Source organism: Ischnura elegans, chromosome 4, assembly GCF_921293095.1.
Source record: "Ischnura elegans chromosome 4, ioIscEleg1.1, whole genome shotgun sequence".
Classification (NCBI taxonomy): Eukaryota; Metazoa; Arthropoda; class Insecta; order Odonata; family Coenagrionidae; genus Ischnura; species Ischnura elegans.
In genome coordinates, this window is record NC_060249.1 from 68,350,444 (window position 1) to 68,370,993 (window position 20,550).

The following is a 20,550-nucleotide window of genomic DNA, read 5'->3' on the forward strand; positions in this document are numbered from 1 at the left end:
CATCTCGCCAAACACCGTTGAATACATCGATATTAATGTTTAATTTTTTCTTTTGATCAATCTCATAAAACAATATTGGAGGAAAATTGCTGCGTTTTAATAAAGAAAGAAGCTAATTTGACTTTTTCATGTTCACCTCTACGTGACTGTTCGTTAGCAGGGTCGTGGAGTCCAAATTCGGATAGAGCCTCTGGGTTCCCCTCTCAAAAATATACTCCAGAAGCAATTTTTTTTAATTGAAGAAAACTGCCGTTGGTCTATGGAAAGGACAGAGCATTGTTTTACAATACATTGTATCGGTTTACAGTACAATATCGGGGTGAAATATAATGCACATAGGCTTGCATGAAGCGTGGTATGTGATGAGTTTTGTCACTTATTTTCAAGTCCTCCTTCCTGATATAAGCCTGAATATGTGATATCCCTTCCTTCAGCGGATATGTATTCAAATGTGAAGGACGAACATTAGGAATTTATACGTCGTTGACCTACCTTTTAAGTAAAAATTCTCGATTTATTTGTCAATAAAGGTGATGAGGAGTCAGGAGTGGAATTATTCGAAATGTGTAGTTATCGAAGAATGATGAAAATAAAATGGATCGACCGAGTAAGTAATAAGTGAGTGCTAAGAAGAGTGGGATGAAATAGTGGTCTTCTAAAACTCTCAAAGAAAAGACGATACAACTTAAATGGCCGCATTATGAGGCTTGATGGCCTTATGGAAACAATCGTATAAATGACATGGGGATGGGACAATCGGAAAGGGACGCCCCGAATGAATTATATAGGACAGATAATGATGAAAAGAGGATATATACGACACTATGAAAAAGATAGCAGATAGAAGAGGTGAATAGAAAGCTGCGTTAAACAATATTAGATTGTTGTATTTAATAATGACGAATGAAGATGAATACCTTATATAAGTGTATCGAACTCGGTGATACCTATGAAAACCTAGGTTTAAAAATCATGGTACGAAAATTATCATATGATTCAATCATCTGATATAATATGTATAAACCTAGGTACTTATCTGATACTGATAGGTACTGATCTTTATTGTTGATTTTTCCCTGGACATGTAACTTAATTTCTTATCAGTGAATGCATTGATTCGTTTGCCTATTGTGGACTGTAGTTGGGTGGCTTTTGACGAGTCAAAATTATTATTAAAAAGAAGACTTTATTCATATTATTTATTTAGTACATATTTATTTTCCATGATATAAAATTTTCTATATTGATGATCATTTTTCACAACTGAATGTGATGCTTAATCCATTCAGTGTAGTGAGAGACCTCTGTGAACACGGTGGGGTACCCTGACTGTGCGCACGGCTTTCCCCACGAAATGATTCCAACCTGCTTCTCGTCGAGAAATAGCGGTCCGCCAGCATCACCCTGAAACGTAAGAGAGCGGGGTATGATAACAAGAGCCTTTTAATTCGAGCATGCGGAAATCCAATCATCTAGATGCGAGACCGAGAGCCTTAACTACCTTCCCATTTTCACTTTAAGCCACTTTAAGCCATTTAGAGGAAAAAATGTTTTCGCATTGGAATAAATGGAGCTTTTTGAGTCAAGGTGATATTCGGAGCCCCTGACTCTTGATAAGAGTTTGTAACGGGGTCGTTCACTTACATTAGACCCAAAATCGCAATTCATTAAAATAATTCTGTGCATAGAAGGGAAATATAAGTTCGATAGAAAAGAAAACTTCCTCACTCACTCTTACTCTCGGAAATTTAGATCATTAAAACGCGAAATTTTCCGCCCGCTTTTCATGAGCTGGTGACTTCATAAGATATCAGGTTCATTTATCGTTGAGGCAGAATCTTTTGTTGAAGGAATGAATCGCTCATAACAGTGTGACCAACAACATATCACGTGATAACGAACAGTATCTAAGATATGGTCACCCGATTGGCGGAAGAGAGTGGCGTCATCAACTTTTCTGAGCAGTGGCGCCGACTCCATGGGGCCTGAGGGGGCCCGAGCCCCCTCAATAATTCAAGAAAATTATTAAGTTGTATTATGCCTTGTGAAATCACATAAATATTGGTAATTTTTATTTCCCATGTTTGACAATAGTTACCTATTAAAATAAATTCAACAATGTGTGTTGAAACAAATAATTATAAGGTTAAGCAGGTTATGCAGGTTAACTGAATCAAGTGGTGTGAATCGTGGTAGTGTTTCGGTGCTGCGATACGCTTTGAATTTAACCTCTTCCCGGGGCAAGACCTCCGATATGGGCCCCCCCAATATTTTTTATAAGTCGGCGCCCCTGTTTCTGAGAAAGGGTTAGGCTGCTTAATATTCGTTGCAAGTAGCACAAAAAGTTGGTGACAGATCAAGAAATGGAAACGTGGGGATCTTTTTATTTTTCAAGCTATCAAAATTGAAAATAATATGAAATTCGCGAACGAGCCCATTGAAAGAAAAATAGGAGAGCGAGAACGGGAAAGAAAAACAATGGGAATGCTCAGTGACGTCAATAATGGCCGGAATTGAAAGAAGCTGCTTTAGACCCCTTGCACACACACCGATTTTGGATGGCCGGTAAAATATCGGCCGTCCACATTCCAATAGTGAACAATGGGAGAGCATTAGAGCTTGCGCACACACCGATCACGCGCCGGCACCGGCAAAATGCCGGTTAGTTGCCTGCCATTGTCACTGTGGATCGCCGGCGCCGGCTCAAAAACATAGCAACTTATCGTTTGAACGGTAAAAATCCGGCGTGTGTGCAAGCATCGCTTCGCCGGTAAAATATCGGCCGATTTTTTACCGGCCGTCCAAAATCGGTGTGTGTGCAAGGGGCATTAGGTTAACTGCAATATGGGAATCCAGTTGAAATATATCTACACAGACAGACTCGCACTATGAAGAGGAGTATCTCTCTCATCTATTGAGTGAAACGGAAACTCACATTACAGGCGTCCTTGTCCCCCATGCCTCCGGCGCATATTTGCTCGTCGTAAATCTCTTTTTCGTTTTCATAGTCTGCCTGGCAAGCTGGACGGTCAACGATTGGAATGACAGCTTTGCGCAGATCGTTAGAGATTGTTCCTCCTGTCTGTAACGAAATGGAGAAAAAAATGGTAAGGTGCATTTACTAAATAAGGTCTAATTCATTATAAGACCTAAATGTTATGAAATTAATATAAATGTTTCTATGACTTTTGGAACGCATGTGATTTCTCCTTACATAAAATGGTGGACAAAGGGAAGGATATGAGGATACTACGGCCTGCATTTTTTCGGTTATCATTAAAATCTTAATTGGGTGGTAAATTTTACTACCTCGGGGCAGCCTCACATCTTTCGCTAACACAACTGGCTTTAAAAGTAAATGCAATATGTCGTTTTTCAGCTGCAGATAATATGCGCTATAAGATTCATAGCTTTGTATTGTAAGAAAAAAAGAGGTGATTGGAGACGGGAAAAAATGTCTAGCTGGGTTAATCTTTGTTGCACAATGATTTGAGTTCGTAACCGGCATTCACGGAAAATTAAGTGAATGATTGCTCAAGGGAAGGGCTTTTAAGGATGTTCTTAATGCATTTACGCATGTGAAAAACTGTTCTATTTTAATCGTTTACGAAGAAATTTTCACTATCATCCACTTTAGTGTGTATTGTCAGAGCATTTATGATACAGTCAATTGGTCTCTTCATCTCCGCGGATTACTGGTAATGCAATTATTGGTTTCATTATAGATTATATTGTAAGGTCTTCCACAATTTCTTATTATTATTCAAAAGCTTATCGTGAAGGGAGAAAATAAACTAATGCGAAAAACGAATGATTTTTTTTAAATATGAAATATTTATCTCACATATAATTTTTTAAATATACTTTTTTAAGTTTCCAAGAGAACGTAAAATGAGAGACTAGTTGAATATCCTTCAAGGGGAGGTGGTATTGGCAATAAGTATACGTAATCAGTATCAGAATAAATTGGTTGAGAGCATGAATGTGTTGCGGTTTGCATAGTATATGCAAAGCTAGACTTGGGGCCACCTTAGGATGTCCTTTCATCTTGATAATAATTGTGCTGTGTTCGTTGAAATACGTTAAAATTAAAATTTCTGGAAGAGTTAACGTTGTTTAGTGTAATCATTTTATTGCTGCTCACTTCCTCTAAACCCCATCCTACGACCATGGCGCTGCTTCCGCTTGGGGGATCTTGCGTGTCGGTTGCCAGGGTAACGGCAGAAGTTCCATTCTCTAGGATGATAGCTGGTGTTACCTGAAATTTTAGGGCAAAATATATGAGTCACAACCAAACTTAAAACCACAACAGTGCATATAGGATCAGAAATCAATATTAATGTGCCTTTATTGTCTATTGGAATTATATTACGAATAAAATGAACCAATCATCTGCTTAATAATGTTCTATTCTTCGGATCTTGAGAATTTTTATAAAGTAGCACAATTACCTCAAAGTCATCAAACTCTTAAACAACCGTAACGGCAACAGTTCCATTTTCAAGGATTTCAATGTTTAATTTAATATTTTAATATAACATTCAAAAATCCAGCATAGTCGTATTAATGCCTTTTACAGGATTTCCATTTACTAGCAGTTAGAGCGAGGGTATATTGCGGGTCGAACAATATTAATGTTGTATTACCAACGTTTCCATCATTTATTTGCACATCTCCAAGGTCTTGAGAATTTTTATCTATATTAAAAGTAGGAAACTCAAACTCTTCGAATGCGTAATCAAACTTGCGAATTATGTAATTGAATCCAATAAATTCACTCACAAACCTCACACTCACATCACAATAATTCTAAATACCTGAAGATGCGCAAATAAATGTGCAAATCGCTAGCGAGAGATTTGGTTTATTTTATTGGCGGCCGGAGTAAAAAATAATACATTTAATTAATAATAATAAAAAGAAAAATAAATCTTCATCATTACGTAGAATCCAAATTTTTTACCTTCATAACACACAGGTCATTCCTCCATGACTGTTCCTCGGAATAATCCTCGTGGATAATTATTTCCAAAACGTCGTGTTTGCTCCCGCCTTCGTTGAGCGTGTTAGATCCTGCTACGACGCTCATACTTGGCCTTTGATATCCCCTGCAGAATATTTAGTCGCGTAAGTAATTTTTTGACATTTGGTCCATTGATGATAATAGTTTTGTGAATGAGTTAATAAAATAATGACGATTTAAACTAGAACTACCTTACTTACTACGACAAAATTCTTATACTTTGTCAGATTATTTGGTAATTGTGTCCCCGGTTTATTGTGTAGGTTAATTGGAGTACGCAAATAGTGGAATTTAAGATGGGTTTTGTCAAATATTATTTTTTGAGTCTTTTATCTGAAATGTTTTGACGCCACTTTCTGATTCCATTGCTTCCTTTTTTGTTGGAAAGAAATCTTTTATACCTTAGGTAGGTAACTAATAGCTCTTTTCCATAAGGTCTATGAGTAGGAATGTAGAAAAAATGGAAAATAAGATTAAAAAGTTTGTTGAAGTTAGTCAAAGTGTAATATCGATTGTTTCTCATCCGGTCTCTTTATCACAGAATTTATCGCTCAGCACTGGGTTGTTTTTCCATTGTGGTAAAAATAAAGTTTCTAATTTGAGAAATATCCGTTTTACCTAATACTAACGTTGCCATTTAAGCTACTGATATTTACTGCTTCATTTGTTATTATAACTTTTATCTAATTTCAATGCTTTAGGATATGCACATTGTCCTTTGCCTGCCATAAATTATTAAAAGAGAAAATTTACACTTTTGGCTTCCATTAATGGATCCTAAAACGAAAACATAATGGATGAAAGTATATGTCAATTACATAATTTTCTCCAACGAAAATAACTTTCATTACTAGCCTCATATTTTGGAGTAAGTTAATGATAAATCAGGGGTAAAATGGTATTCCCTTGAGATCATCATAATTTTAATCTTCTCTTGTTGTGAATCAAACGGTTTCATTCAAGAAATGTCATTTATATCTTGTGATTCAAGCGTAGAGTAAGGTAGTTTCCTTCATCAAAGAAAACGAAATGCAATGATAGCGATTCCATACCCGCCATTAGTGTATTCACAATATACAAATTATTTGGTTTTAGAAATCCCAGTTTAGACGAATGGCCACGGTCAATTTTAACCTCATTTGAAAAAGGCCAGATTGGCGCCAATGCGATTCCGCTCCACGTGACGTCACAGGGACCTAGTTTCTATACGAATAGATAGGAAATTTACATCGTCTGAGATTACTAATGCATGCATGAGGCACAGAGCTGAGGGAAACATCGCTTAATAATCATACATTAAAAATACCTAAGTGCGGAAAGTTTCCTTCGTTTGATAGGGGAATAATAATACTTATTTAAGCCAAGCGCTACTAGCTAGCTGGGTACTCAGCTACCTGCAAGCAGCCTGCGTCGTATCAGCGCTCAAGCCTCGCCCCAAGGTCACCTCACAAGGCGGCAGGGGGAACCAGAAATACGTCACACGGACTTTTTCCCATCATTCCTACTTAGCCGTCGCGTTTTCGCGCGCTCGAAATTTTTCACTTTTCGTTTAATCGCGAAAAATTGATATCGTCATTTAAAAATCTAAAAGTGTGAAATTCGTACTCCAGGAGTAATAATCTTTCGATTTAGACAATAAATAAATAATAGGAAACCACCCTATTGTTTGCATCATAATGTGTCACTTACAGAGTATAGAGGTGTTCACAGTGACAAGTTTATTTTTTGATAATTAAAATTTAAATGGTGATTAAAATTATGATCACTCACTTTCCACATTGTGCAGCCGTGAGGATCCAATCAGGACCTAAGATAGTACCGCCGCAGATGTGTTTATCGTTGTAGCGTATGGAGACCTGAGGTAAAATATGTAAGCAAATTAGCCTTGTGGTCATACAATGCCGTATTTACGCTATATTTACCCAAATGAACGTTTTATCTTTTCCTGAAATAATATTCTTTGACAGTATATATGAAACCTTTGCATAGGTTACATCATTCATTAGCGAGTGATATAAATATAAAATTACCAACTCTTATCCAGCTATGCAAATTTATTGTTATTCAGAATTGAACCGGAGAAGCGTGATTTATTTGGAGGTTGCTATTAATAATTCAGGATTTAATTATTATATTCAAATTTTAAAAAGGTTTTAATTTTCGTCTCTAATTGTCCATTAAAATGTTTAGTAGTCGACTCAACTAGTTGAATTTTTTTATTTTCGGTATTTTGCCTTTTTTTTTGATAGCTTGCTTATACGATATGCTTAAGTATCAGTCAAGAAGAAAGACTAAGCACTACTGATTTAGCGAGCTCTGCTATCCAAAGAGTTTTTCGTCCTCTTAAACTTGTAATGATAAATTAGGGAGCTTTGTAATTACCCATCAAATGTCATGCGTTTGAAATACTGAACAAGGGTGGTGAAATCAAATAGAAGTCATAAATCTTACTTGTGAGGGGTATTCCCGTCCCTGTACTACATCGCCTCCCACGATGTAAGGACCGTGAGGTTGACGCCCCCAAGATGTGTCCTTCTTCCATCCTAGGTTCCGCTCAGGGAAGCCTGAAAATAAGGTTTATTGAAACACTAAAAATAGGAAAGGTTAGAAATAGCTGAAAATCGTAAATCTCGACATCGTAATTCTTCATTAATGTCATTTATATCGACCCGAAATCTTAAATTAATTTATAAATGAATGAGGAAATTGATTTAATGTGAAAAAGCTTGAGTCTATTCACTGTTGTATAAATTTAAAACAGGATTTCGCCAAAATTGTCTCGCATTTTTAGTTCGCGGTGCTGCCCGTGATCCAGTTCAATTTAGGTAGAGGAGGTGAAATCTGGTTATCGCCTGCGTAGCAATTGGACGGCGGCAGCGAGAAAATTGAGCGACTTCCCACGCCGCATTCTGGGAGAGATGTGAGTAATTTGTTGTATTGAGGCAATAGTAAGCCGAAAATTTTTTATTGGTCTAGAAAAGGAAAAAATGGGCGTTATTTTCAAGCTCAGATTGGCATTTAGATCCTGCAAAAAAGAATTTGGCGCGGGAAAAAGTAAAATGAGAATTTTTCTTATTTGCTAAGTTCAATTTTCAAGTGTGCATTGAGGAATTTTCTAGCTTATTATGCTCCTTTTTTAAAGGACTAATCACTTGAATCCTGTCAGAAAAGTATTAAAAATATTTTACCCTCTGTGGATAATTAATTACGATTCATTCATGACTAAGATTGACTAAGATGTCGCATTTGACATAAAAACCCAAAATTACGTTTTTAATATTCGTGGAATTTTTAACAAATGTTTCCTACGAAATCCACTTTCATTACCTATGGATAATATTTGAGACCTGGTGGGGCTGGTTTTTCTATATAAACTCCCTTAGCGATACCCTTAATGATTACACCACTTCACGCAATACCGTGTCTACGAAGAGGTTTAATTCGTTTAAGCTATGCGTCTGCATTCAAGCGAGATGATTTTAGTGTATCTATTTTTTTATCATAGAAAAATAACAATACGATTTTAAAATGGCAAAACATCATATGAGACAACAAATGAAATGCAGCGAGGAAGTACAGGAACGATGAGTGTTTGTGCTGTCCGATTTTACTTTAGAATTGAAAACAGCAATAGAATTTTTTAAAATCTGATTCACTCAGAGAGAGAATCTAGGTTGTGACGAATATTATACTCCCGAAATTTTGATCAAGGTTTCGTTGGAGATCATAAGTAATTTACATTACCCATGCAGAGGCTTGCCAAGAAGATTATCGATGCCGTAGTTTTGAAGAACATTTCCGTTGAAATTTCAGTCAGTCTTGACGCCAATCCCAGCTTATTGCTTTTGAGAAATTGTCTTCTTTTGCTGGAAAAATTCAATGGATGGACTTTGATTAAGATAAGGAATGGTGTCAACGAGTGAGGTTTAACTTGACAAAATGTGAGCGATTACGTTTAAGCCATAGGAGACCTCACGTTGATCAAGATTTGGCTCTTAACGATTACTTTGCAAAGATAAAAATCATACCCAAAGAAGTATTTTTAAGTTAGCTGGGAGCTGTATAATGTGAAATGATGTATTTTCTCACTGAAATTAGTTTTCTTCACTTGAGCTCTCTTTTTTTGGTCCATGTTTTCTGAGAGGAGATAGTTGGTTGGGTTTCCTACGTCCATTATAAAAGCGATATTTACGTGGCATGGACTTCATTTAGACTGACTCCTACCCTAGGTATTATGGGGGCCCCACGGGAGTAATTGGTATTTTATCCCCACAGTGCAGCTCAAGGAGACATCGGAATGTGTAAGCCTTTCCTCCGCGGTAAGGTAGCTCGAGGGAAAGGCAGAGTTTGGGGAAGCCTATTCGGGTACCAGAAAAGCTGTTGGAAGAGAATAGAGATATCGATAGAATGAAAGGGCATGGATCTTACTGTGCATTATGCAGGTTAGAAATTGAATTTAAATTAAAGTAAAGTTAAATTAATAAAGTTAATTTTAAGTCAAATTTCCTATTAATTAATAGATGGGGACAGGCGGGAAGGATTCGCAAGTTTCTGCATGTAACTCTTATTTCCGCGGTATAGTATTACTCAATAGGAATTATTTTGCCTGCGGTGCAGAAATCAGTTTTTAACCCCCGATTATACTGTCGCTATATTCTCTAAAATAATTTTAAAAATAAGTCCCGCGGGATTTTGTTCTTAAAGCAGTAGAGAGCAATGTCCCGTGTTTGAATGAGCGTCTTTGTTCTGGTGCTCAAAGAGTGTCTCAGGAAGCCGCAGAGATTCTAGAAAAATTAGGTTACCTTTAAAAAACGGTATGCACCAATACATGTACTAATTTATTGACAACAACAGTGTAAATTTTCAACTTCTCGAAAGAAACATTTTTGAGGTGTTGGCTAGCTTTTTTCGATTTTAGCCCACTGTGCGCCGCCGTAATTAAAAGCAACCGACGCTTTCGGGGATAGGGATAGGTTCTGAAGGGAGGACGGAGAATCCCGACACCGTCATTTGGACGACGTGGGCAACCTCTATCACAACTGAATTTATTGTTTCTGTGAAAATAGAAGACCATCCTATGAAAGGAGTGAGTAACCCTGAGATTTTTCTGGAGATATTCCGTAGAAACATTCGGACACTCCCGATTGAAAATAACGGAAGTGCGACGACCTCGAAGTGTATTCTGGGACGAGGTCAGGCGTCACCTGTCCAAACCAACTGCTAGGTTTGAATCACGGAGTTTATTATTTGGGTTTCGGTAACTATTATGTTTGTTGTGCCATTTGAGTTTGAAAATTCCCTGTCCCGATTAATTTTGTACGAATTTCCCTCCTCATTTAAGTTCCGGCTTTCATCTGATACGTCTGTGCTGCAACATTTTTGGTCTTATCAGAATTTTAGTCTATTACATAAGACGCTTTTGATTTCCCAGATAATGTTTAAAATTTTTCTGAGTGCACGATGGTCAACCATTTAATCTAAGACTTTCTTATCATTTCCTAAAAATATTTTCTTATGTATACTTATCGTGAAATTCGCCTTGCATGACTATTTTTATGTACTTATTTCAGATACACTCAGTAGAAATCTTTTTTTCCTCCCAGAAAATATCTCTTGGATTAGCCATGGAACGCAAAAATTATGAAAAATACTATTCGTAATTTTAAAAAACTTATTTTACCTCTTGTTCTTAAAGGCGTGACAGTGAAACTCTGTATCACTTTAAATTCTGAATTCAACTAAATAAATCCTATGCGCACTGATGATGACTAACACAGAATTCAGGTGGTGACCATGCGACTTTTGAAACCAATCGTGACTCATTTCTACCGTTATTTACGTATAAAATCGTATCCGGCTCGATTTTGTGGAAGTTCTTTATATCCATAATAAAAAGAAGAACACAATGGTAATTTCCACACTTTTAATATTACAACTCAGCACCGACCATGGTTTCAACACATAAGTGTCATTATCAAGGATATGGTTTCAACACATAAGTGTCATTATCAAGGATATGACACTTGATAATGACACTTATGTGTTGAAACCATGGTCGGTGCTGAGTTGTAATATTAAAAGTGTGGAAATTACTATTGTGTTCTTCTTTTTATCATGGCTACCGTTATTTGTCACTTTCATTCAGATAATGAAGGTTCATTGCGGCCAATTGCAAATCGGCATTTGTTAATCACTCGCCAAAGCAAAGAATGATGATTTCAGCTCAACAAGAATATGATTGATGATTTGGTTAATATAATGAGTTGCCAACAAATTTAGATGTTTTTTTGCCAGTCCTATGGCTGTTAGCGGTGAATGGAGGAAAATTTGTCTTGATGAAATAAAATTCCGTATTAAATGAAGGGTTTCTTTTTTTTAATAAAATTTATTTACGATTTAAATTATATTTTAGGTGATAATTGTGTTGAATATAGTATTTATTGAGTATTTTTCTTGATCCAGTCGATGAACTTTGGTACTTCAGTGAACACAGTCGGGTATCCCTCGACGGCGCATGGCCTCCCCCAGGAAACTATGCCGATCTGCTTGTTGTTCACGAAGAGTGGGCCACCAGAGTCTCCCTGTAGTGCATTTAAATGTGTAGTTAGAATCGGTTTAAGAATAAAACATTATCAACTAATAAAATAAGATAAAACTTCGAACTTGCTTCTGCAAAGTAGATACTTTCGAAGAATCCATTATCTGGATCTACATGCTACCCCGCAAGCGCCCTCATCACTCATCAGCGTGTGGGGGGGATGTTAAAATAAAAGAAATGAGAAGGAATCGCAAACTTCGCTTCACCTACAATTTACCGAAGTCCTTTATTTTTCGGAGTAAAAACGAATTCCCATACCAATCCGTTCGGCAAAATATCTCTCCCAAATAATCGTTTCAGTCGGACTTGGAAAATACATTGAGGTTCTTAGATGATGAAAAACTTGTACGCGAAAAAATTATTTATTTTTGGTATTTTATTTAACCTCCTCGGTAGGATTGCTTTCATAATATGGAAAAAAATCACAATTTTTAATGCTTATTTCTTACGTTGTCCCAACATTTTTACCACTTTCCGTTTTTTCCATCGGTTACAGCCATTTTTTACGCAAATATTTTTAATTGGAAGGATGAACTGATTTAAATCCTTTACAACTCAGTGCTAAATTTCCAAGTATTAGTGGCTATATTGGAATAATGGCTAGCATTAAGATCAGATTATCAAGCTTACAGCCTATAGGCCCGCTTCATGAATAGTTACAGCAGAAACATTGTCCTTTAAGAATGTGATGGTCTCGTACTTTTTCAATAGTCCTGAACGGGTGGAAGCGAGACCGCAATGGCTCGTGTGCGATTATACTTGTTATTAATAGCTGTAGCCAGCCGTTAACAAAGAAAGAATCCGAATATTCTCCCTAGTCTACTTAGATTTTTTAAATTAATTTCATTTTTTTATTTTAAAATACCCACTAAAATTTATTTTTAGTTTTTATTTGTTTGTAAGAACAGAGCTCTAGCAGTAAGAGAGAAACTCCAGCATTTAATTTCTCCCTACATTACCCATCTTGTTGTATAGTTAAGCATCCTCCTTAAAAACATATATATTAAATAACATTCGTTGAAGTATTCCATGTCTCCAAGCTGTTCCCTCCATACTTGAGTGATATACGTGGAATATCACATGTTATTAATACAACGCGGACCACCCAACTTTCATGTTGAGGCACTAGTAACAAGTCCCGCCAAGGAGCCCAGAGAATTCAACATATCCCTTGAAAATTGGAAACTTACAAAGGATATGTAAATATCTTCGATTTCGAAAAAAGTTTAGTATTGAACTTTATATGTATTCATGCAAGAGTTGCACATGCGAGTTAAATGTACAAGAGACCTATGGCTTGAATGCTTTTATCAGTTAAACCCTAATAATTGAATAGACTACATAGATTGACATCTGGAAAATAAATTGAGACATCCGGTAATTTAGCTAAATCGCCTGAAAAATTCTGATTTCAAGTAGAGTTTATGCCTTTGTATAATATAGGTACAAAAAAGTACGTTATTTTAAGGATTCGGACCTCGAGCGCAAAGCCAAAATTATTCGAAATGGCTTGATGCAAAAAGGCGAAATGGTACTTATTTAGGGTATGGTCCAAGGTAACTGTCGACCCAAAAATAACCCCGGTATTACCCAGAAGAATGCCTTAGTTTCGGATTATACTGAGGCGCTATTCTCAGAATATCATAGCGTTTCAACGCCGTGTTGAGCATTTCCGACCGTTCTTAATGGGTTTCGTGCTTTATTAATTACTAGATAGAAGTATCTCAGCCGGAAATCTCTCAAAAAGGCGTATCAAACGCCCCAGCACTCGACCCAAGGTATGAATGGGCAGTTTATTTGGGGGATGGACCCATAGCTACGGCACCTGCTGATACGCAATGCAAAGGAAATCATATTTGGGGGACTCGATGGAGAACAGCGATACCTCTTTCCAGGTTGACTCCATGTCCAATTTCGATCAGAAATGTCATGGAGGGAAGAATAATCTTTCATTGATCAGGGGGATAGCTCCTCATTAATTGTCCCACTTATCTAGTTGCAAAAACGAAATATAGGACAATGAATCGTCATGCTCACGTGGCTGGTGCCAAAATGCCGCTCATCGTGAACGGATTAACGGAGAGTATTCCGGCCGTTCTATTGCCAAGCTGTGCCGTGCCGCCCGTTCATTTCCTGCTTAATAGTGTGACTATGTATCTCTTTAGTAAATGTGCATACCGACGTATGTAATATGTAAATAATCAGCAATAGCAGCAATCATATTGTCAACGGTAATAAGACATTCTGAGTTTGATCAGGATTAATTTTGAGTGCATTTAAATTGTTGCAGGAAATCAACGATAGGACGACCTAATCTGGATTTTATTCTAAGAATTTTTATGCTACCATGATTTCGTTTTGATACGCTTGATTTTGGACTAGGAAACCTAAGACTTGTGGAATTCAATGAGTCGTGCATTTCGGGAAATCTGAAATCCTGATACTATGGTTATTTCTAGATGCTCGCGGGAATGTTTTTCGGTTCTTGGAAGACTCACGTTGCAGGCATCCTTGTCTCCTCCGCCTCCGGCGCAGATCTGCGAGTCTCGGATAGTTTCCTCGCCTTGGTAATCTTGCTGGCAGGAGTTTTGGTTGACCACTGGAAGGGCAGCCTTACGGAGATCATCTGGAATATCTCCCCATGCCTGTAAATTAAATTTTTCTTTTCAAATTGATCAAATGTTCAAGGGTTGAATACCCTAAAATTACAACGGTGACTCATAGAATCCAAAATTATGCGAGAAAATTAAAATCGCAATGAGAAATGTCAACAGCCTGTGTAACAGTCTGAATGTGCCTTATCACCATACTATTGTTGTATTTAACGAATCTTCAAGAGCAAAATATAGGTAGAAGATAGCACCATAGAGTCTAGAATGTTATTAGAGCCTGCACAAGGATTTGTTAATGGAGTCGTTGAGCATGATATTCAGCACGAGAAGAGACATTTATGAGAACAGAAGGGTATTTTTGTAGAAATATAAAGCCGATTATATTGACCCCTTATACATCGAACGGACATAAGACAAATGAAAGTAACACTTTATCTCATTCAACATAAATATTGATTCGTTGGCCGGGAATGAATTGATCTAACGCAGTCATACACTGAGAAGAGGTCAAAACTTTTATTTGATGGGGAGGCATTAAATTTACGAATTCAGCAGTCTAACTAAGAAAGGAAAAGGCCTGATAAATAAGTTAAATGTAAAAGCTTGGATCGCTATCCAAAATTGGATATAAAATCATAAGAATTGTCATTCACTTTTCATCTTCTTAATGTAACCATGAAAAAAAGAAGAACACAATGGTAATTTCCACACTTTTAATGTCACAACTCAGCAACTTCTCCTTGAAAATGACACTTACGTGTTGAAACCATGGTCGGTTGCTGAGTTGTGACATTTAAAGTGTGGAAATTACCATTGTGTTCTTCTTTTTATCATGGATATAAAGAACTTCCACAAAATCGAGCCGGATACGATTTTATGTTCTTAATGTAATATGTATAGCTTCAATCTATCATTATTATTAATGTTGAAGTAGCAGAAATGCACTTTGCTCTTTGTAACTCGAAGTAGATGTGGTAAGTACGAGTGGTAATTTGGTCCGTTTCATGTAACTCTGTGGATTCATGTGGCGCTTGTTGCTGGGGAGCAACCATTAGACTTCTCTAAGATAGTCGAAAACTCAGGTCTATCAAATTTGTCATAGATTTTTTTGCTCTTGTGTTTTTTTTCAAATTTTACACAGTACTAAGGTATTAAAGTTAGTGAACGAGATCTGTAGATACTTTTTTATTTATATAAATTAAATTATTTGAGCGTCATTTTAGGGTTAAAAATGTATTTAGATTTTTGATTGGCGTCATCGCATGGTTTTAAAAACTTGATAAAAATATACGTAGGGTGAAAAATAGTGTGTAAAAATGATTGCTTACCGAAACTCGACCCCATCCAACAACCGTTGCGTTGGTGCCATCGGCTGGGTACTGCATATTAGTCTCCAACTCCACGGGTGCAACGCCTTCCTCCATGGTTATGGGAGGGCTCACCTGTGGGACACAGTTCATTCCATTCATTATTTTAATGATTGTTCCAATTCATGATGTGACCGATCACGAGTTGATCGGTCATTAATTATTGGTCGGATTTGATGAATATTGAAGGGTAATAGGACTTTTATGCCATGGAAAGAAGAACAATGAATTTGGTTAAAGAGACAGGTCAGGTTGACTAAATATATCATGTAAACATAGCTTATCGGGTGGATAATCATAATAATTGATTAATATAATGGTAATAACGACGCAATTTTGATTAAATGAACCCCCCATCGATCTTTTCCCTAAAATATATTGCCTTCTCCCACCTACCATTCTTGTTTATTGTACATTTGTAAGATTTTTCTCTTTGCATTTATTAATTGGCATCGTAAAATATGAAAAACTGCTATAATTATTTGTATTTATTTAACTACTATATGTTTAGTTTTGCAACATCCTATCAAGTTTTAATAATAGTCCCCATCTCTAGTTCGTATAAGTGCTGACGATATAACTCGGTCAATATCCAATGTGCAAAGACGTCATTACATCTTCAGCTTTGTACGGCTCAAAAGTATTCGCATATTAAGCATAGTGCGCCCAATTTAAACGAGGAAAGTAGTTGTTGCACAACTAAATTTACTTACGAATCTGCATTAAAAATTAAGCGTGGAAAGCCGTGGTTTGCATGAACACGTGCGGAAATACATGCACAAAAGGTGTAAAAAAGTATACCCTTATCTATTTTTCGAGTTATTGCTAGCGTGATCAAGAAAAAAATGTTGCTTGTAGACGTGCAATCACGTGCCTCACGTGAAACAGGCTTTTGGGCACTTAGACGTGTATCGAAAATACGTGAACATCATTTCAAGAGTAAAATTTGAAGATTTTACTGATCGAACGAACTACTTTCACCGCATCGGTACCATTTATTTGAGTTTAAAACACACAATTTTGTTCTTCTAAAAACCGAAATAAACTCGGAAATCGCTGTAGGGATTACCTTAATCACACAAACATCATTCTTCCATGAATCTGATGGGTCAAACTCCTCGTGCCATGTGACTTTTTCAACCTTATGAGATACTCCACCCTTGCTCAATAGGTTGGATCCAGTCACTACACTTAGGCTTTCAGCATCGTAATCCCTGGAAGGAAATGAAACATTTTATATTGTATTTCTAATCATTGTGGCATTCAATTTAACATCCATTTGCTACTTCAAATTCATTCAAAGTGCCATCTGACCGCATAATTTCCTAGACTCATAATTTTTCAGAAAGGACTCTTTGAGTTAATGAAAATGTTTTATCGTTTTTTTATGAAATTCATTGCTTTCTTGAGTGTAAAATCTGAAAATAGTCCAAATAATCGAAAATATATTTTTTATTCAACGGTGCATGCCATGTAATTATTGACTATGGTGAATAGAACTCGTTTGAAAATTAAATTATTTTTCTCCTACCTTCATCTTTGCGATTTCTTTAAAAGTAAAAGTCTTCGAAAAAGATTTCTTTAAATGCATTTTATGATTTCTCAAATTTTTTTCCAACCGGCAGAATAATTCCAATAGAAATAATCGCACAATTGAAAAAAGTATAAATAGAAAATAATGTATAAATAGTTGGCTTTTTATCAATTACAAGAATGGAATGCTATAAAATTTTAACAAAATGAGTATTTTTCTGATAATCATACCCTGGAAGCGATTACTATAATTAAAAATGGTACAAATAAACCGTCGTAATGAAGGATGGAGAAGACCACTAAAAGCGAACATTAAAGAAATGTGCATCACACTTGAATGTTAACTAAGACTTGGAAATAGTCCGTCAGAAGATTAGGTGAGATGTAAAAATCCGAGTATTAAGATGTCTATAATTTTGTCAAAAAAAGGTAAAAAGGAAAGTCAAGATGTTAAGTTCATGGCAAGATGACCGTAAGTCCATGATACTGGTCTTCGATTTATCATAGCGAAAAAGAATGGACGTAATATTTAAATTTAAAATGCCATTCAGCATTCATACTCCAATGCGATTTTGTGGCACTTATGAGTGGACACTTCTGATGTGATCAATATTGTAGTAAGTAGTGTATGCGTGTATTTATTGTGTATATAGTTAAATGCTACATAATTTTAATCCGGATTGTTAGAGTTCGTCTCTTCTGACACTGATTTATCATGAAAATATCGGAGCCAACAACGGTCGAAATTTAGATTTTTTTAAAGATATCTGTAAGCTTTATGGATGGAATTGGGACCATTTTACGATATTTCAAGTTATTTTCTGGTAACTACTGGTAGTTTGCTTCTGAGTGACATCATAAATGTGATTCGGGCATGAGATGGTCTCGTTCATAGAAGTTTACTTTGAATTCACAGAGGGTATTGATAGTTTCTACAGAGGCCACTCAATCCCTAAATGGCAAAAAAATCAAAGAGTACTCACTTGCAACAGTGACCCGCCGTCAAGATCCAGTCTTTATCCAAGATGGTGCCACCACAGTTGTGATCTCCGTCAAATCGCAGAGAAATCTGTTAGGGATAAAAATTAATTTCAATTTATGTTCGTGGTATCTGAAGTCGGACAGCAACCATTACACTTCTCTTGGGCATTTTCAAACTCATATCTATCAAAATTTTCATTAATTTTTTACTATCATTTTTTTCCTGTTATTTTGACAAGTTTGCCACAGGTCCGAGGTATTGAAAGAAAAGTAACGAGCTCTGGGTATACTTTGTGATTTATCTAAATTAAAATAAATAAGTTTTACATAAATTTAGGTCTAAATATTTAGACTTCTAATGGGCGTAATGATTTTAGAAATTTTATGAAAAACAGATTCATCGGATTCTTTATGTTGTTATTATCTTTGGGTTCCTTTATATTTGTAATTCTTTTAAGTCTTCCCTCGATCACGCTTAAAAATAGCTAGATTTAGATATATTTTTCGTATAATGTATGATATCCGTGGCACATGTAATACTGGAAAAACTGACAGGAGGTTTAAATACAAGAGTAAAGGTGTAAAAGTTGAATTTTATCAATTGTTAAAATAAATGCTGCTTTTGGTTTCTGACGTTGGTCATTTTAGTAATTTTTACCCAATTGTTATAGCTGCTGCTGAGTTTAATACCATTTTCAATTTTAAAGGGGGCTAAATGAAATTACTTTGAGCAACATGAAATTATTCAGAAACCGGCTTAGCCTTGCAATAGTTGTTATTAAATTTTCAGCTTTTAATTTCAGCCTTTTTTTTTCTTTCCACATAAAAGTCCTCGGACCACGCAGCTCCGTCACACCACGATTGTTTCTCTACTTTTACCTCCCCTCCAACTCTCTTATCTTGTCGCTGCATTGGTTTGACCAGGTTATATATAACTGGTATTTTTGTTCGAGATGATGCTATATGATCGCTCACCCAATTAGTCAACCCGAAGATTGTGTTGGATAGGTGATGCTGTATCATTTTAGTATTCAGGCGACCAAAATAGAGAAAGAACACCTACATTTAAAAAAAGGTTTTTTGACTTTGTAGTTTTCTGCATTGTGTAATCTATACGATTATATAAATTTACCCGTTTCTGACGCCTAAAAAAATGAAATGTAAAATATTATGAACATTTCCAAAAATACCATGATAATACAAAAGTACAGTGCTGCTTTCGTTCACTTTCTCACTCAGCCTACACTCACTCAACCTACATATTGGCCTTCGTAGGTGAGGATAAAACTCATTCAAGACTAAGCCACAGGGGCATAAATCACTCGCATTCATCTTATACAGGCCATTATTTTTCCTGTTTATTTCCGATACCATCTACTTATGTTTGGTACTAACGAAAACAATCAAATTTCTATTAGATCTCTTAATTGGTTTCACCGAAAACTTGTCAATTATGGTAGATGATTTACAATAGTATTTTTAACCAAATTATTAAAGAAACTTTATAAATTTTATCTCAAAACTGTGATTCTGTGATTCGGGGGAAAAATCTCACCTGCATTGGGTACTCCCTCCCTACTACGGTATCGCCTCCCACGATGTACGGGTCATAAGGCACATTGGGGTCGAACGCAGCTCCTATGCCAGGCAGTTTCCTCTTGGGGCCCGCTGTTGTGGTGTAAGGAAAGTTTTTATATTTTTGAATTGGATCATTACTCAAGGAGCAACCTCGTACCAACCAGCTGAGTACATCTACGGAGTCATCCGCAGGTGCTTTTAAAATGCAAAAATTACGCAGAGGATGAAAAATCATTTGTCTTGACCACATCTGTGCTGGAGGTTGAGGCAAGATGTTGAAACCCGGATAAGATGCTTTTTCATGTATTTGAAGTGTTTTTCAAAAAGTAAATATGCCAAAGGCATTACAAAAATTTTTCTTACTGGGTATTATCATTAGAGGAAAAGTCCAACATTTTTATTTTCAATTATTTTTTCATTGTTGTATAAAACTTAGATACTCTAAAATTAAATTCAATTATGTTGCTTACATATATGAAAATGACACTGCCAAGGGTAAAAATAAGAAATTATCATTTCGAATTCACTAAGGAGTATATAATGCCTGATCCAAGAAGCAAACTTGAATTTTCCAGTCTGCGAACTGCTTAATAATATTATTTTTGTCAAATATTAAAAATAAAAAGGAATTGAAGCGCTTGTGCGCATATGGCATTGCTCAAATCGTTTCAGACTACTATTTGGCATCATAATAGTAAAAATTAGTGGTATGCTTCCAAATGTAACTTCGAAAGTTCGGCTGAGAAGGAAAGCAGAAAAAGTTGCATTACCTTGCGCAAGGCCGACACAGATGAGCGCTACGGTTGCAATTTTCAGGAACATGTTGACTGAAATGGCTGCGACTGACCACACGCTTTG

General features: G+C 36.2%; 2 protein-coding genes across 2 annotated transcripts; both read right to left on the reverse strand.

Annotated features, from left to right (window-relative positions):
* Positions 1–1,249: 1,249 nt before the first annotated feature.
* Positions 1,250–8,905, reverse strand: LOC124156874 (trypsin-7-like). Its single transcript, XM_046531364.1, has 7 exons — positions 8,768–8,905; positions 7,475–7,587; positions 6,794–6,879; positions 4,964–5,108; positions 4,145–4,258; positions 2,936–3,082; positions 1,250–1,404 (listed from the first exon to the last, which is right to left on the reverse strand). The coding sequence occupies exons 1-7, from the start codon at positions 8,817–8,819 to the stop codon at positions 1,258–1,260; spliced, it is 804 nt and encodes a 267-aa protein (XP_046387320.1). The 5' UTR covers positions 8,820–8,905; the 3' UTR covers positions 1,250–1,257.
* Positions 8,906–11,376: 2,471 nt separating this feature from the next.
* LOC124157636 (chymotrypsin-2-like) lies at positions 11,377–20,550 on the reverse strand. The gene is made up of 7 exons (XM_046532536.1): positions 20,463–20,550; positions 19,670–19,782; positions 18,117–18,202; positions 16,670–16,814; positions 15,562–15,675; positions 14,120–14,266; positions 11,377–11,604 (listed from the first exon to the last, which is right to left on the reverse strand). The coding sequence occupies exons 1-7, from the start codon at positions 20,512–20,514 to the stop codon at positions 11,461–11,463; spliced, it is 801 nt and encodes a 266-aa protein (XP_046388492.1). The 5' UTR covers positions 20,515–20,550; the 3' UTR covers positions 11,377–11,460.

Excerpts from the sequence above, each read along its gene's own strand:
- LOC124156874 (XM_046531364.1), bottom strand. The coding sequence starts at position 8,819 with ATGTTCTTCAAAACTACGGCATCGATAATCTTCTTGGCAAGCCTCTGC. Across the intron at positions 3,083-4,144 it reads TAGGATGGGGTTTAGAGGAA|ACAGGAGGAACAATCTCTAA; the intron begins GTGAGCAGCAAT and ends ATTTCGTTACAG. Across the intron at positions 1,405-2,935 it reads GGGACAAGGACGCCTGTAAT|GGTGATGCTGGCGGACCGCT; the intron begins GTGAGTTTCCGT and ends CTTACGTTTCAG.
- LOC124157636 (XM_046532536.1), bottom strand. The coding sequence starts at position 20,514 with ATGTTCCTGAAAATTGCAACCGTAGCGCTCATCTGTGTCGGCCTTGCG. Across the intron at positions 19,783-20,462 it reads CTGTGTCGGCCTTGCGCAAG|CGGGCCCCAAGAGGAAACTG; the intron begins GTAATGCAACTT and ends ACACCACAACAG. Across the intron at positions 11,605-14,119 it reads GAGACAAGGATGCCTGCAAC|GGAGACTCTGGTGGCCCACT; the intron begins GTGAGTCTTCCA and ends AATGCACTACAG.